The sequence below is a fragment of the Cebus imitator genome, unplaced genomic scaffold (genome assembly GCF_001604975.1).
Source record: "Cebus imitator isolate Cc_AM_T3 unplaced genomic scaffold, Cebus_imitator-1.0 Scaffold190, whole genome shotgun sequence".
NCBI lineage: Eukaryota > Metazoa > Chordata > Mammalia > Primates > Cebidae > Cebus > Cebus imitator.
The window spans coordinates 2,470,376-2,487,960 of NW_016107505.1; the positions used below are offsets into that span (position 1 = coordinate 2,470,376).

General features: G+C 40.1%; 1 protein-coding gene across 4 annotated transcripts in view; it reads right to left on the reverse strand.

The window, feature by feature from the left end:
• Window positions 1-10,164, reverse strand: part of AADAT (aminoadipate aminotransferase) — a 32,868-nt gene extending 22,704 nt beyond the window's left edge. For 2 of the 4 annotated variants that reach the window (XM_017546676.2, XM_017546675.2), the window contains exons 1-4: window positions 9,569-9,912; window positions 8,388-8,556; window positions 7,170-7,302; window positions 3,136-3,210 (exon numbers count right to left, since the gene is read on the reverse strand). In XM_017546676.2, coding sequence (XP_017402165.1) covers window positions 3,136-3,210; window positions 7,170-7,302; window positions 8,388-8,556; window positions 9,569-9,635 — 444 coding nt within the window. In that variant the 5' untranslated portion in view covers window positions 9,636-9,912. Of the gene's footprint in view, window positions 1-3,135; window positions 3,211-7,169; window positions 7,303-8,387; window positions 8,557-9,568; window positions 9,913-10,088 lie in introns of those variants that run through there. The other 2 variants (XM_017546677.2, XM_017546674.2) reach the window with 2 other exon arrangements.
• Window positions 10,165-17,585: the final 7,421 nt, after the last annotated feature.

Here is a 17,585-nt window from a genome sequence, read left to right on the forward strand (position 1 = left end):
TTGCCTCAGCCAAAGTGCAGTGGTGCACTGTAACACCAGGCTCCTGGGCTCAAGCGATCCTTCCACTTCAGCCTTCCGCCTGGCTAATTAAAGAAGAAATTTGTAGATATGTGCCTTGTTATGTTGCCCAGTATGGTCTTGAGGCCCTAACCTCAAGCAGTCCTTCTGCCTCCGCTTCCCAAAGTCCTGGGATTACAGGCGTAAGCCACCTTGTCTAGCCCATTTTAACTATTTTTAGGAGTACAATTCAGTGGCATTAATCCCATTCACAGCGTGAGCATCCATCACCTCTATCTATTTCCACAACTTTTTCCTCACCCCAAATAGAGACTCTGTAACCATTCTCAGTAACTCTCCTTTCTCTGCTTTCCCAAGCCCCTGGTAGCCACTTCTCTACTGTTTATCTCTATTAATTTATCTATTCTAGATGTTTCATATAATTGGAATAATACATTATTTGTCTTTTTGTGTCTGGCTTCTTACAGTTAAAATGCTTTCAAGGTTCAGCGATATGTAACATGTATCAGATCTGTGTTCCTTCTTATGGCTGAACAATATTCCATTGTATGTATACACCCATATTTTATTTATCCATTCATCCATTGATGGAAATGAGTTGCTTCTACCTTTTGGCTATTGTAAATAATATTGCAATGAACATTTGTATACAAGTATCTGAGTCCCAGTTTTCAATTCTTTTTGGGTACATACCCATGAGTGGAATTGTGGGTCACACAGTAATTCTATTTTAGTTTTCTGAGGAACTGACAAACTTTCCCACAGCAGCCTCACCATTTTAATTTCCACCAGCAATGAATGAGCCCAGTTTCTTCACATATTCATTATTAATATATTTTTAAATAACAGCCATCCTGTTATTTATGTTAAATAAATTTATGTTAAATAAAACATCCTATTTATGTGTGAAGTAGTATCTCACAGTTTTGATTTGCATTTCTCTATTAAACATTTTTTCCCCCCCAAGCCTGAGTCTCACCAAATAATTAGACTGCAGGTGCAGCTCTCACACACTGCAGAATACTAACCACTATACGATCATGGCACATGCAGCTTTCATATGTTGATTTATGTTGTTTTGCAATTCTCTAATCACTAATGATGCTGAGCATCTTTTTATGTGCTTATTGGCCTTTTGCACATGTTCTTCAGACTAATGTCTGTTTAAGTCCTTTGTCCATTTTTAAATTGGACTGTTCATCTTTTTGTTGCTGAGCCGTAGGAGTTCTTTATATACTCTGGATATTAAAGCCTTATTAGATATATGATTACAAATACTTTCTCTCATTGTATAGACTCTTTTTTTTTTTTAACTTTTTTCATAATGTTCTTTGAAGTACAACCAAGTTTAAATCTTCAAGTCTGATTTATCTATTTTTACGGTTGTTGTTGCTCATATTTTTGGTCATATCTAAAAGAATCCACCAAATCCAAGGTCATAAAAATTTGCCCTTATGTTTTCTCCTAAGTTTTTGTAGTTTTAGCCCTTATATTTAAGTCTTGGATCCACTCTGAGTTAAATTTTCATATGGTGTGAGGTAAGGGTCCAAGTTCTTTCATATGCATGTGGAAATCCAGTTGTTCCAGCACCACAGTTGAGAGACTATCCTTTCCCCTACTGAATGATCTTGGCACCCTTACTGAAATCACTTGGATTAGTGTGTTTATTTCTGGACTCTCAGTTCGATTCTATTGGTCTATATGATTATCTTATGCCACTACCACATTGTTTGATTACTATAGCTTTGTAGTAGGTTTTGAAATTGGGAAGTGGGGGGTCTTCCAAATTTGCTCTTTTTCAAGTTTATTTTGGCTATTTAGGTCCCTTAAACTCACATCAATTTGAGGATTGGCTTTTCCAATTCTGCAAAAAGGCTGTCGGCATATTGAATCTGTAAATTGCTTATAGTAGTATTAACATCTTAACAATATTAAGTCTTCCAATCTATAAACAAGGGATGTCTTTCCATTTATTTGGGTTTTCTTTAATTTCTTTCAGCAAAATTTTTCAGTTTTTAATGTACAAGTCTTTCACCTCCTTTGTTAGATTCCTAGGTATTTTTTTAGATGCTGTTACAAATTGAATTGTTTTATATATTGTTTTATATGTTGATTTTCATAAAAATAATATAAAATTTGAAAAAAGAATCCATGAATTTGGAATGAATAGAGCATAAAGGTCATCTCATTCAATTCCCCTACTCTAAGCTAGAATTACTTTTAGAATATTTGTGTTAGGGGGCAGGCAAGAATAACTGACTGAGCGCCTACAGTCACAGGCAATGTTGTAACCCCTTATGAAGTCTGGTAAGGCCAATCGTTACCAAGTTCTTATACAGAGCTGAAATTGTTTCCCCATGCTTCCAGTTCTATTAACCTAAGGTCATGTACAAATAAATCTAATTCTTTTGTCACATGGCTAACTTTTATGTATTTGAGGACAATTTTCATGGCTCTGTCTTTTCCTTCTCAGGAAAATAGCTGCGGTTCCTACAACCATTCATCCTACGGTGTAGTTTCCAATTCCATATTTACTCTGTCTTTCTCTGAATGTGCTCCAGTTGTGGACATTTCTGTCCTAAGTAGACTGCCCCAAACAAACCTAATTCTCAGCAATGTGGTCTGACCAGTACTTAGCAGAGTCAGATCATCGGCTTCCTCATTTTGCATATCACAGTTCCACTGATCTAACTTTGGGGTGGAAAGTCCTAATTATATCATATTAATATACTAAATCGACATATAACATGGTTATACTTATGCACATGGTAATAAAATAGTAATAAAAAATACATTTTTGTAATTTAAGTTTTATTTCAAGTGAAATATTAAGAGAATTGGACCTGATTTTGCACAACCTAATTTTAATGCCTATACACTTGGATTTCAAAAAAGAAATGCATAAAGAAGAGGGTACATTTAACATATTTTGTATATATCATTTAAGATTATCCTGCTTATGGATAAAATATGCTATTATTTCATTTTTCTGTGGACAGATTATTCTACATTAACAAGGTATTAGGTTTATTATTACAAAGCTATTATAAAACCTTTATTATAAGGTTTCTTCTTATTTACTACAAGAGAGTTTCCTTTGTAAAGATGTATACTCACAGCTTGAAGAGTTCCTGAATAAGCAGGTTCATCTAGGAGGACATTATCTCCAGGGTTAATGATCATTTCAAATACCTAACAAAAGAAGCATAGGTCAGCTTGTTAGTCATCATAGCTTATTACTGTCTCCATGCTCAGAAGCCCATTTTTTTTTGAGCTCACATGATTTTAGAGTAAGAATTAGCAAATTGTTTACAAAGGGCCAAACGCAATATACTAAAATTTATGGAATATAGCAAAAGCAGTACTAAGAGGAAAGTCTATGGCAATAAATGCCTGTATCAAGAAAGCAGAAAGACTTCAAATTAGCAACCTAATAATGCACTTCAAGGAACTAGAACAACCCAAAGGATAGGAGAAAATATTTGCAAACCACCCATCTGACAAGGGATTAACAACCCAATAGCAAAAACCCAAATAACCCCATTAAAAAATGAGCCAAAGATCTTAACAGACACTTCTAAAAGAAGACATAAAAATGGCCAACAGGTATAAGAAAAAAATGTTCAATATTACTAATGCCATCAGAAATGCAGATCAAAACCACAATGAGATATTATCTTACCACAGTTAAAATGGCTAGTTTCAAAAAGACAAGCAATAACAGATGCTGGTGAGGGTAGAGAAAGGGGAGCCCTTGTACACTGTTGATGGGGATTGAAGTTAGTACAGCCACGATAGAGAATAGTACAGAGGTTCCTCAAAAAACTGAAAATAGAACTACCATATAATCCTTCAATCCCACTGCTGAGTATATATCCAAAACAAAAGATATCAATATATCAAAGCAGTATCTGCACCCCCATGTTTCTTATAGCACTTATTCACAATAGCCAAAATATGGAACCAATCTAAATGTCCATCCGCAGATGAATGGATAAGGAAAATGGAATTCCACACAATGGAATATTATTCAGCCACGAAAAAGAAAAGAATCCTGTCATTTGCAGCAACATGGATAGAACTGGAGGTCATTACGTTAAGTGAAATAGGCCGAGGACAGAAAGACAAATATTGCATATTCTCCCTCATCTGTGGGAGCTAAAAAAGTGGATCCCATAAGGATAGAGAGTAGACTGGTGGTTACCAGAGGCTGGGAAGGACAGCAGTGATATAGGGTGAAGGAAAAAATAAAGAATATAAAAGTACTTATTACCACTAAACTGTATACTGAAAAATGGCAAGGATGGCAAATTTTATACATGCATTTTATGGCAATAGAAAAAATTAAAAATTAATTTTAAAAAATGGATGGGGAGATCAACAGTGTTCAAGAATATTGCTAGGTCAAGTAATAGAAAGTTTAGGAAATGATGTGGTTAATATGATCCCTACTGCAATCACTAGGGCCAGGCAATAGATTTTTCCAGCTTATATTAAAGGGGTCTATGCTGACTAAATCATACATAAGTCACAGAACAATCTCTACTTAACTGGTGATGTTTCACAATCCCCAGTTTGAGCTCTTTCTCCTGTCATTTTAACAACCCACATCTCCCCACAAACAGTAGGACCATTATCAATTGAGACAGAAGATTTAACTTTTGTTCCCCAATTGGCCTGTGATGTTCAATTTACCTTTTCCTTATGAGCTTTTGGCATCTAATGACAAACAGTAACCTCCTCTGAAAAAATTTGTAACAGACTTGAGCTTTATAGGACATCCTAGGACAAAGGGAATCACTTGGGTGGCATGTGGATATCAACAGATCAAATGAAAATCTAATTAGAGTTGACCCCTGAACAACATGGATTTGAACTGCACAGGTTCACTTATATGCACAGTTTCTTCTGCCTCTGCCTCCACTGTGACAGCAAGACCAAACCCTCCTCTTCCTCCTCCTCCTCAGGCCAATCAACATGAAGATGATGAGGATGAAGACCTATATGATGATCCACATCCACTTAATGGTAAATACAGTTTCTCTTGCTTGTGACTTTCTTAATACCATTTTATTTTCTCTAGCTTATACTTTGTTGTAAAACCACAGTATATAATACATATAAAATATAAAATATGTGTTAATTGACTATATTATCAGTAAGCCTTCTCATAAAGAGTAAGCTATTAGTTACGTTTTAGAGGAGTCAAAAGTTATATGCAGATTTTCAACTGCATGGAGTCATTGCCCCTAATCCCTGCGTTGTTCAAGGGTCAACTGTAAATATATTTTCCATATCAATTAGGGGACAGTTTCAAATATCCTAAATTAAAAGGGAAGGCTGTTTATCATCTGGCAGTATCATTTAAAAGATGAGACAGAAACACAGGAGCCTAAATAACATAACTACTTCACTTTGGAGAACAAAGTGAAGAAGTATTAAACCAGATACATATTAGTGCCCCTGTAATAAGCATGCCTGTAACTAATGAGTTATTGACGCGTTTGGCCATCTATGCTCTCTTCCTTCTTTGTGTAACTGGTGTTGTAATGGATAAAGAAGAAACTGTCTTGAGCAACTTTCTGGAAGAAAAAGTCCATAGTATCCTTTCCTAAGGAAAGAATTTCACTGAAAAATACTCTCATATCTTTTTACTATATAATCACAAACATTTCTCTTCAAGCAAAGACTCAAACAATAGCTAATTCTTTTACTATTCCTAATTAAATACAAAAAGAGTAAGTTTTTTTTTAATTTTTAAAAACTTTAAAAAATATTTTTAATATTGTAACCCATTATTCTGTAATAATAATTTAATTAAAAATTCATTAAAGCAAACCAGATTACAGTTTTCACATTTCCATGAAAAGGAAGACAACTCTGGTTTAAGATAAAGATAAATGGGAGTCATAGATTAATCTAGATCTAAGAATGAATACACAGAATCTTATTATTCATGGAAAGGAAGGCAGAAAATATACTAGCACTTCGGGAGGCCAAGGTGGGCAGACTGCATGAGCACAGGAGATCAAGACCAGCCTATGCAACATGGCAAAAGAATATAAAACTTAGCTAGGCATATTGGTGTGCACCTGCAGTCCCAGCTGCTTGGGAGGCTAAAGTGGGAGAATTGTTGGAGTCCAGAGAGGTCAAGACTGCAGTGAGGCATGATAGCGCCACTGCACTCCAGCCTGGGTGACAGGGTGAGACCCTGTCTCAAAAAAGAAAAGAAAGAAAAGGAAGAAAAGGAAGAAGAAGGAAGGAAGGAAGGAAGAAAGGAAGGAAGGAAAGAAGGAAAGAAGGAAAATAACAGGTTAAAATGAGGACCACAGATGTGGCCTCTTTATTGTGGCAACTAACCGGTGGTGTTCCCATCTGTGGAGTTTCTGGAACCCAGAAGGGAGGAAGACAGAATAAGTAATGCCAGCAGGAGAGGAAGAGAGAGAACCAGTCCACGTAAATAAGTCGGAGACACAGACATATAAACAGATCTAGAGAAATACAGCCAAGAGGGGGACAAGATACAAGCAGTGGCAGGCACAGAGATTCCACAGACAATATACAAAGGAAGATAAATATTTTTATCTCACAAATATGACGGTGTGCCCTCTAAAAAGTTAAAAAATCATATTGAAATTTCATAACTATAGGCAGAAATCAAATGTAACCTGAATTTTTAAGCCAGATGAAATTAAGCAGTGTTCACAAAGCTTTTGGTAAGGGTTCAGTACTCCCTTAGTGGGAATCCAGCTTTAATGGTTAATGGGTTTGGGTAATTGACCACAGGATCCGTATTTAATATTTAAGGAAGATTAGGCTAGTGAATGATGTTAAGAGCAGATAAGTTTTCAAAGTCCTTGGGTTCACAATGAGGAAAGCGAGGGGGAAATACTGATAGGATCAACCTATATTTCCACCTGGATTTTGCTTATAGTCAACACCCCCACCCACCCTTGCCATCCCCAGCCACAACTGCTCTCACCCTCATCCTATGACTTGTCTTTTAGTTCACTGTCTATAATTCCAGGTGAAGACAAAGAAAGACTACCAGTAATTCATAAAATATGATCCTCTGTGGTTAAGTGGGAGAGGACTATATAAATGAATGCTTCCAATTCTACACTTTGGCTGACTTTTCCTTTCAGTCTTACCTTACAAAGACCCTGTTGGCTGCCAGATGTGACACACAGGTCCATTTGTCCTTGACTGGGTGGATAATGGATGGTAGGAGGATTATGCAATTTTATTTGAAATTGTTTTAACCAGGACACAAGCTCTGGAATTCTAAAGCATAAAATGTATTTTTAAATTCACAGCAGTAAAAATCATAGTAATTAGTAGTAGACAGGAAATAATAAATAACAGCTTTGTCAAGCACTTTATACACTCATTTAAAAAACCCTCAAATGCTTTTTGCTAGTATTAATATTCCCATTTAAAAGGCAGGCAGTAGACTTAGAGATTAGGAAATTCCCATAATCAGCCAGAAATTCTCATAAAGTCAATTATGTAATCAATGAGCCGAGATTTGAATCTACATTTTTCTTATTCCAAACCTGTAGTCTTTTACACTAGAGCATTCACTGCATAATCGATTCTTTTTTCCCTCTAGGAAGAGTTCTATGGCTATCTAGAGGTTCAGGCTCAGTAAGTTGTATCGTGGAATATTTGAAGAAGCCTCTGTATATTTAACATATTATATAACATATATACACACACATGAATAACATATTTCAATATACTTTTAAATCACAGAACAAAGAACGTTTTAATAAAGTATAATTTATAGATTCCCCATAAATTATCCTTTGTCACTGGAAGAAGACCAGCTAGAATAAGTCATAAGATAAATGTTTCAGCTTGCCTTAGACAAATTAAAGACATGTGAACCCATGAGGGCAATGTATTTGCACAGCTGTTTGTTTAGAAAGCGATTAAAAAATTGCCTGGGGACTTAAAACTGCTGCTTCCTGGATCCTCCATTTCTTCATTTCTCCTGATATGTTTACTCATCTGGATATCTTCTCATTATTTCGGACTCAGCTCTAACGTTACTTTCTTCTAGAAGCCTTCATTTGAGGTTGAGAAGCAATCACTGAGGAGTTTTAAGCATTCAATATCCTATTTGCTCTTAACCATCCTTTGAAAACCTTTCCCCAGCCCTTCTTAACCACTGAATTCTCACTGAATACTCACTTGGTTAGTATTCAATGACCAAGTGAGTATTTGGAATGACCAAATGGGTCAATGGGCCTTAAAATATTTATCAATCGGCCTTAGAATATTTCTTTAGTATTCTTTTTCATTGGGCCTTAGAATATTTCTCATGAAAATGAGCCAATAAGATTATGTTACATATTGATACCTACCCAGTAGTTGGAGAATACTGAAGTGCTTTCTTCATCAACTCTTCTCCAAATTGGAGGGTCTTTCCATTTTCCACGGTGATCACAGCAGTCTTAAAAGGAAACATGTTTGGATTGGGTAAGCCACCAGCCAAGGAGATCATCGATTTTGGTCCTCTGCTCAATATATCGGCTACAATAAACATGGAAAGAGAAGAAACGATTTCGTTGAAGACTGCTATAAGCAGATAGTTAAGCATGCATTATAGTCAATAAAGCCATAAAGTTGAACAATTTCTAGTGACAGAATGTGCTATGGTCTAAATGTTGGTGTTACCCTCAGATTCATTCTTGGAACTTAATACTCATGATAGTTTTAAGATGAGGGATCCACCCTCCTGAATGGCATTGGTACACTTATAAAAGAGGGCTGAGGGAAAGCCCTTGGCCCTTCTGCCAGGTAAGGACACAGGCTCCCCCTTCCACATGAGGATGCAACAAGAAGACTCTGTCTATAAAGAAGGGCTCTCACCAGACACACAATCTGCTGTCACTTTGCTCTTAGACTTCCTAGCCTTCAGAACAGTGAGAAATAATTCTATGGTGTATAAATGACCCAGTTTGTGGTATTTTGTTATAGCAGCCTTTATGGACTAAAACGAACGCTAGTCTCAAATAAACATACAGAATAACTTTTTCTGAGCCGGCCTCACCTGCAGAGGGACTAAAGCATGAAGGTGACCAAAGAGAAAGCAGAGGGGTCAGGAAAACTGCAAAGGGAAGCAACAGCAGAAGCCTCCTCCTCCTCCCCTTAGCTGTCTGAAAGCTTCACGGCCCGCCCGGCTGTGTCCCATTTACCCGGCCTTCTCCCCTGCACACCCATCTGCACGTGGTGCGGTGCCTGCCCCTCCTCAGCTTCCCAGGAAGAGGCTTTCTGGAGAGCATGAGCCCCCCGCCCAACCCTGCCTTCCAAGGACGTGTCCCACAGCGGTCTGCGCCTCGCGCCCGGCTCCCGTCTCAGCCCGGGTTCTTTGAGAACAAAGGCTATTTCATTTCTGCATGCAGAGCCCGGCTCACCACGAGTGTGCACAGGGGCACGCGTGGATGCAACCCAGCGGGGGCTTGCTAAGGACCCCCCCACTCCCCTTAGAGGCTGCGCCGGGAAAGCCCCACCCCCCAGGAGAGAGGCTCGCCCCGTTTCTCACTCATGGCCCGGATGGGAGAAGGGTGTCTGGCTGCGCTCGCGGCCGTGATGAACCGTGCGTAATTCATGTCTCTGACAGCCAAGCATCAAGCTCCTTCTTCCGTGGTGGAGGACTAGAAAAACCAAAGAGCCCCGTCAAGCGCGGCCTGCGAACTCCTCACTCTGGCAACGCCACCGCCAGCTGGCCCCCCGCTGCGTCCGGCTTCCCGCGCGCGGGGCCCAGAGCAAGCAGCCGAAGCTCCACGGCTGAACGCTGCGTTCGGTCTCCCGGTCCTAAACGGCTCTGGGGCTGGGGGCGAGTCCCGCAAAATCCACGCCGCGCGCGCTCCAGCGGCCGCCAGGGCCCAGGCCGGTTCTGCCCCGCCGCGGGCCTCGCCGCGCCCCCTCCCGCCCCGCGCCGTGGCCTATGGCCGCCCGCCGCGCGCGCCTCCCCGTCCGTGATCATCGCCCTCAGAGCACAGGGCGCGCGGAGGGGAGCCCGGGCGCTAGGCGCATGCAGTCCCAGGTCAGTGACTCTTGACCTCGCCGCTGGGAATCACCGCGACGCGGCGTCCGCGTTGGCCTGGAGGCTCACCCGCGTGGGTGGGTGGGTGGGTGGGGGAAACCGGAAGTGGCCTGGATTCTAATCCTCGGGCACCACCTGGCGGCCGCTGGAGTGCACTGCAGGGGGCTCCCGGAGCTGCGTGGGCCGTGCTGCTGCCCCGCTCTTCTTCCCGCGTGCCCAGCTGGCCTCCGCTCATCCCGGGGACTGTGCATTTTTCCCGCTCAGACAGTGGCTGTGCTAAATTCTCATTTTTTTATTAGTAAAACTCTAGGCACTCTCCTGGGAAGCACCCCGGGGACTCAAACGAATTCCAACATCAATTTCACAAAGATCTCAGCATTTTGCAGTGACGACGGAGTTCCGACAAAAATTTTTGAAGAATCACTCTGAGGGTCTCTTTGATTTTAGTGCCTACCCTCGTATTGAATTTCTGACCTTTTGTTACGTAAGAATTAGGTTGGAAGTGAATACCCGGATCTTTTTGGATCCAGCATCTTGCCTTTTTTTTTTCCTTACAAAGTAATCCTCCTGACTCCCCACCTCCCTCAACTTTTCTGCAACTTCTCCTTCCTGAATCACCAAAATGAAATGTACAGCGTTTTACGTGAGCACTTAATGAGGGAAGGGTTTCGGACATCCTCTCTTTCTCTTTTTTTTAAAAAAATCATTTAATGAATATTAAAATGAATGAACTGCATTCATTCTAATCAGTACAAATTAACTGAGTACTTCCTGGGTGATTATTGACTTACTGTCAAATGGCTCTCTTTTAAGCTTTATTTGATAGGTCGGTCAGGAGCCCCTGCTCTTGGGTCCTCGCAACAAAAGGATGAGATAACCCAGTAAAATCTTTTTTTTTGGTTTTGACAGGAAGCCTCACTCTGTTGCCCAGGCTGGAGTGCAGTAGCACAATCTTTGCTTACCGCAACCTCTGCCTCCCAGGTCCAAGCAATTCTCGTACCCCAGCCTCCTAAGTAGCTGGGACCACAGGCGTGTGCCACCACACTTGGCTAATTTTTTGTATTTTTAGTAGAGATGGGGTTTCACAATGTTAACCAGGATGGTCTCCATCTCCTGACCTCCTGATACACCTGCCTCAGCCTCCCAAAGTGCTGGGATTACAGGTGTGAGCCACTGCAACCTCCCCCCCCAAGTAAAATCTTTATGTGAGCAGCTACATAACCAAAAGGGAGTATCATTAGTAAAACTACTAGAAACCCAAGAGGCAAGATGCTTCTGGATGCAGAGGCTTCAAGTAGTTGAAATCCCACTTGATGGCTTAACAGCTGGGTGTCTTTGGACAAGTTACTTAACCTTTCCGGATCTTGGTTTTCTCCCAGGCCTGTTGGCAGAAATAAATTCAATATCTGTATTAAACGAATCAGTGCAGTGGTCTGCACACTGTAAAAACACTGAAAGAACATTGGCTGCTTTTGTTAGTAACAAATGCTTTTAAGCACACATTAAAGACTCAGTCTCCAAATGTTTTTGGCTAGAGAAGCTATTTGGCAACTTTGAAGACATATTACGTTAGTTAATCCGTGCACACAGATCCTCATCTATTTGAGCTTGTCCATTCTGGAGGTAGTTGTGCCTGAATGTTTTCTAGAAGATAACTCAAGACTCACTAAAAACATCAAAATAAGGTATAGATCAAGGTTAATTATCAAGGTTAATTATGACTTGTAACCAGATATATTGATGTTCCTGGGGACTTCAGGCTTTTTTTTGGTAGGGGGAAGACTCTAACTGAGCATGGTTTCTTCAGATACTTAGTAGAAAATTTAAACTTCAGGAGGGCACAGTGCCTCTTGCATATAATCCCAGCACTTTGGGATGCCAAGGTGGGTGGATCACCTCAGGTCAGGACTTTGAGACCAATCTGGTCAACATGGCAAAACCCCATCTCTACTAAAAAATACAAAAATTAGGAACAGATCCAAGATGGCCGAATAGGAACAGCTCTGGAGTGCAGTTCCCAGCGAGAACGTAGAGGCCGCCGCAGGTGATCCCCAGGCAAGCAGGGTCTGGAGTAGACCTCCAGAAGTCCTACAGCAGAGGGATCTGATGGTTAGAAGGGAAACCAAAAAACAGAAAGAAATAACTACATCATCAACAAAAAGGACATTCACTCAGAGACCCCATCCGAAAGTCACCAACTACAAAGAACCACAGGTAGATAAATCCACAAAGATAGGAAGAAACCAACACAAAAAGGATGAAAACACCCAAAACCAGAACACCTCTCCTCCTTCAAGGGATCACAACTCCTCACCAGCAAGGGAACAAGGCTGGATGGAGAATGAGTCTGATGAATTGACAGAAACAGGCTTCAGAAAGTGGGTACTAACAAACTTCTTGGAGCTAAAAGAATGTGATCTAACCCAATGCAAAGAAACAAAAACCTTGAAAAAAGGTTTGACAAAATGCTAACAAGAATAAATAGCTTAGAAAAGAATATAAATGAATTGATGGAGCTGAAAAAAACACGAGAGCTTCACGAAGCATGCACAAGTTTCAATACCCAAATCGACCAAGCAGAACAAAGGATATCAAAGATTGAAGATCAACTCACTGAAATAAAATGAGAAGGCAAGATTAGAGAAAAAACAGTGAAAAGAAGTGAACAAAGCCTCCAAGAAATATGGGATTATGTAAAAAGACCTTATATGTTTGATAGGTGTACCTGAATGTGATGGAGAGAATGAATCCAAGCTGGAAAACACTCCTCAGGATAGTATGCAGGAGAACTTCCCCAACCTAGCAAGGCAGGCCAATATTCCAGTCTAGAAAATACAGAGAACACCACAAAGACATTCCTCAAGAAGAGCAACCCCAACGTACATAATCTTCAGATTCACCAGGGTTGAAATGAAGGCAAAAGTGCTAAGGGCAGCCAGAGAGAGAGGTCGGGTTACCCACAAAGGGAAGCCCATCAGATTCACAGTGGATTTCTTGGCAGAAACCCTACAAGCCAGAAGAGAGTGGGGCCAATATTTAACATCCTTAAAGAAAAGAACTTTTAACTTAGAATTTCATATCCAGCCAAACTAAGCTTCATAAGTGAAGGAGAAATAAAATCCTTTATGAACAAGTAATTGCTCAGAGATTTCATCACCACCAGGTCTGTTTTATAAGAGCTCCTGAAAGACGCACTAAACATAGAAAGGAACAACCAGTACCAGCCACTCCAAAAATGTACCAAATGGTAAAGAGCATCAACACAATGAAGAAACTGCATCAACTAACAGGCAAAACAGCCAGCTAGCACCAAAATGTCAGGATCAAATTCACACATAACAATATTAACCCTAAATGTAAATGGGCTAAACGCCCCAATCAAAAGACACAGACTGGCAAAATGGATAAAATGTCAAAACCCATCAGCTTGCTGTATCCAGGAGATCCATCTCAAGTGCAAGGATATATGTAGGTTCAAAATAAAGGGATGGAGGAAGATTTACCAAGCAAATAGAGAGAGAGAGAGAAAAAAGCAGGAGTTGCAATACTAGTCTGATAAAATAGACTTTAAACCAATAAAGATCAAAAGAGACAAAGAAGGGCATTACATAATGGTAAAAGGATCAATGCAACAAGAAGAGCTAAGGATCCTAAATATATACACACCCAATACAGGAGCATGCAGATACATAAAGCAAATTCTTAATGACTTACAAAGAGACTTAGACTCCCACACAATAATAGTGGTAGACTTTAACACTCCCCTGTCAATATTAGACAGATCAATGAGACAGAAAATTAACAAGGATATCCAGGACTTGAACTCAGATCTGGACCAAACCTAACAGGCATCTACAGAGCTCTGCACCTTAAATCCACAGAATATACATTCTTCTCAGCACCACATGACACCTACTCTAAAATTGACCATATAATTGAAAGTAAATCACTCCTTAGCAAATGCAAAAGAATGGAAATCATAACAAACAGTCTCTCAGACCACAGTGCAATCAAATTAGAACTCAGGGTTCAGAAACTAACTCAGAACAGCACAACTTCATGGAAACCGAACAACCTGCTTCTGAGTGTCGACTGCATAAACAATGAAATGAGGGCAGAAATAAAGATGTTCTTCAAAACCAACAAGAATGAAGACACAATGTACCAGAATCTCTGGAACACATTTAAAGCAGTATCTAGAGGAAAATTTATAGCAATACATGCCCACATGAGAAGCAAGGAAAGATCTAAATTTGACATCCTATCATCAAAATTGAAAGGGCTAGAGGAGCAAGATAAAAAAAACTCAAAAGCTAGCAGAAGACAAGACATAACTAAGATCAGAGCAGAACTGAAGGAGATAGAGACACAAAAAACCCTTCAAAAAATTAATAAATCCAGGAGGTGGTTTTTTGAAAAGATCAACAAAATAGACCACTAGCCAGATTAATTAAAAAAAAGAAGAATCAAATAGATGCAATAAAAAATGATAAAGGGTATATCACCACTGATTTCGCAGAAATACAAACTACCATCAGAAATTACTGCAAACACCTCGATGCACACAAACCATGGGATTACAGGCATGAGCCACTGTGCCTGGTCTCACACAAGCAGTTTTTAAAATACAGAATTAATTGATTTTTTTCCCTTTTCCCATCCATGGTAACACAATTTAAGGAATCAACGCTAAAGAGATTTAAGGTCATGAAATCCTTAGTTGCAGGTTTTCAACCCTTAAACACTTTGCTGAATTTCCTATTTGGCCTGCTCTGGAGTTGTACTGGTGAAATGGTTGGGGGTGCTTATTGGTTATAAGCTGGCTGATGATTCAGGCTGGGTAGAGAGGCAGAGAAATAGCCCATCAGAGCCAGCTAATGGAATGCAGGGGCACTGGGGGTCATGATCAGAAAATGCAAGGTAGAATATAGTCACAGTGATGGGAAGGGGACAAGCAAGGTTTAAGGTGGGAAGAGCTTACCAGGCAATAGAAGCTGAAGACTGAAGGTAAATTTGATTGCCAGAGAAGCAAGACTTTGGATTTGTCAGGCACAACAGCAGAAGGTGTACTCCTGAGGGACTAAGATGAAAGAGCTTGGTAGCTCAGCTTTAAAGGCTTGGTTTAGGACTGCCCGAGGATAGAATTAAAGACGCCAGATTCTTTCTCCAAACATTTACTGAATTCTTCCTCTGTTCTAGGAACCGTAATTCATTTAAAAAGAAAACTAAGACAAGTCACTACTCTTTAAAAGCAAGTGTTTGTACATTGAGAGATCAACAATTTCATATAATACAACGTCTGTGGCAGAGGCAGGTAAAAGCTGCTAAGGAAAGCAGAGAGAAGGAAATCTCCCCTCCCCTCTTCTCCCCCCTCCCCTCCCTTCGCTCCCCCTTCCCCTCCCTTCCTGCCCCCTTCCCTTCCCCTGCCCCCTCCCCCCCCTTCCCTCCCCCTTCCCCTCCCCTCCCTCCCTCCCCTCCCCTCCCTCTGTTCTCTTTTTGAGTATCCCTTATGTGAAACACTTGGGAACAGAAGTATTTGGGGGTTTTGGATTTCTTTACATTTTGGAATATTTGCATATACATAATGAGATACCTTGGGGATGGAACCCAATCCTAAACATAAAATTCATTTACATTTCATATACTCCTTATGCATATAGCCTGAAACTCGTTTAATACAATATTTAAAATAATTTTGTGCATGAAACAAAGTTTGTGTACATCGAACCACCCATGCGGGCAATCAGAGGTTGTTTGACATCATCATCATTCCTGACTCTGAGTTTATATGCTACTGATAAGCAGTCATTTTCTCATAATTATTCACACATGGTACTTAACAGTAAAACATTTGATTAATCAATAGTACAGTGAACAAATAATGTGGTCAGGGCAACTGAGCAGCACAGCAGTATCACCACAATACCTGTATCAGCTGTTAAACCATGGTAACAGCAAACAATGGCAGATTTCAGTCTATAGATGATGCTGTGTTTTGATTAAGGTTATGTAGACTGTATTTTATATTTTAGGTGAGAAGAAGTGTCAGAAGCAGTTGAGGGACCAGAAATTGGGTTCCCTAGTAATGAGGAGTCAATGTGCTGGATGGATGTTAAAAATGGGTCCTCCAGAGTCATCTGCCTCATTAACAATGGTTTTTGTCTGAGAAGGTGCTCTTTCATTTCATAAGCTGACATGGTTTCTTGTTCTCTTATACATGCATGCTGCTCTAGTGCTTAAAAAAGCCCATCACAGATTTGTACCATGTCAGCTATAAATACTTTTCCTACTGAGTTAACGTCGTCTTTATCATCCTCTGTGGCATCATTTTGGTGCTGAAAACATTTCAGATTTTGGAGCATTTTGGATTTCAAATTTTTGGATTAGGAATGTGCAACTCGTACAAATAAGATCACAGTCACAGGTTGTGTGTAGACATGATTTTTGGGAGACACTATTCAGCCCATGATAATCAATGACTAAAGGAGCCCAATATGTAATAGTCCAAGAGATAAGAGGACAACCAGAAGTTTACAGTGAGAAAGATAGCAAAGGAAGGGAATGTTTCAAGAGAAAGACTGAAGACTCCTATGAGGATAAATTTATATCTTTTATCTCAGAACTCCAGGGTCATAGATTCAGTTACCACTAACCAGTAAGAGTAATAGTTGTTTGGATCTTGTGCTAGCCCATGTCTCATCAAGGAATAATCATGAGATTGTGTTTTAGGGTCTTAGTTCATTTAGCATTGCTATAGCCAAACACCCGAGGCCAGGTACTTCACAAAGAAAATAGGCCGATCTGGCTCATGATTCTGATGGCTGGAAAGTATAAGAGCATGATACTTGAATCTGCTTAGCTTCTGAGGAGGGCCATGTGCTGTGTCAAAACATGGCAGAGAAGTGGAACACTGGGAGGACATATACAAAGAGACAATCACTAAAGGCTGGGCTTACTTCATACCTGTTCTCGCCGTAATGAATGCAGTCCTGTGAGAGTAAAAACTCACTCCCATGAGATGGCATGAATCAATTCATGAGGCATTTGCCTCCATGATACAAAGACCTTCTATTAGGCTCCACCTCCCAATGCTGCTGCACTGCTAATCAAATTTCAACATGAGTTTTTGTGGAGACAAACAAAATACAAACCACAGCACAGAGTAACTTGAAAAAAATTGCTGTTCATAAATGGCATCTACCTCAGAAATAATTCTTTCAGGTAGGGTGGACAGCCTTGCCCTGTGGCCAATATATCCCTGTTGAGGTAGTGTTTTGGAGATCTCAGTGATTTGGAGTGCAGAGGAGAAACACAAAAATAACCATTGTGTTCTGATAGAGACAGAAGTGTACTAAGGTCTATAGAGTAACCATCATAATAGAACGACCAGTCAACGATTGAGAGATGGCAGATATTAACTGTCATAAAATGGGTAGGCAACTCTAGAACTTCATAATTAAATAGAAATAGTATCATCTTAGAGAACTGTTCAGAATCAATACTCTTGTTTGTT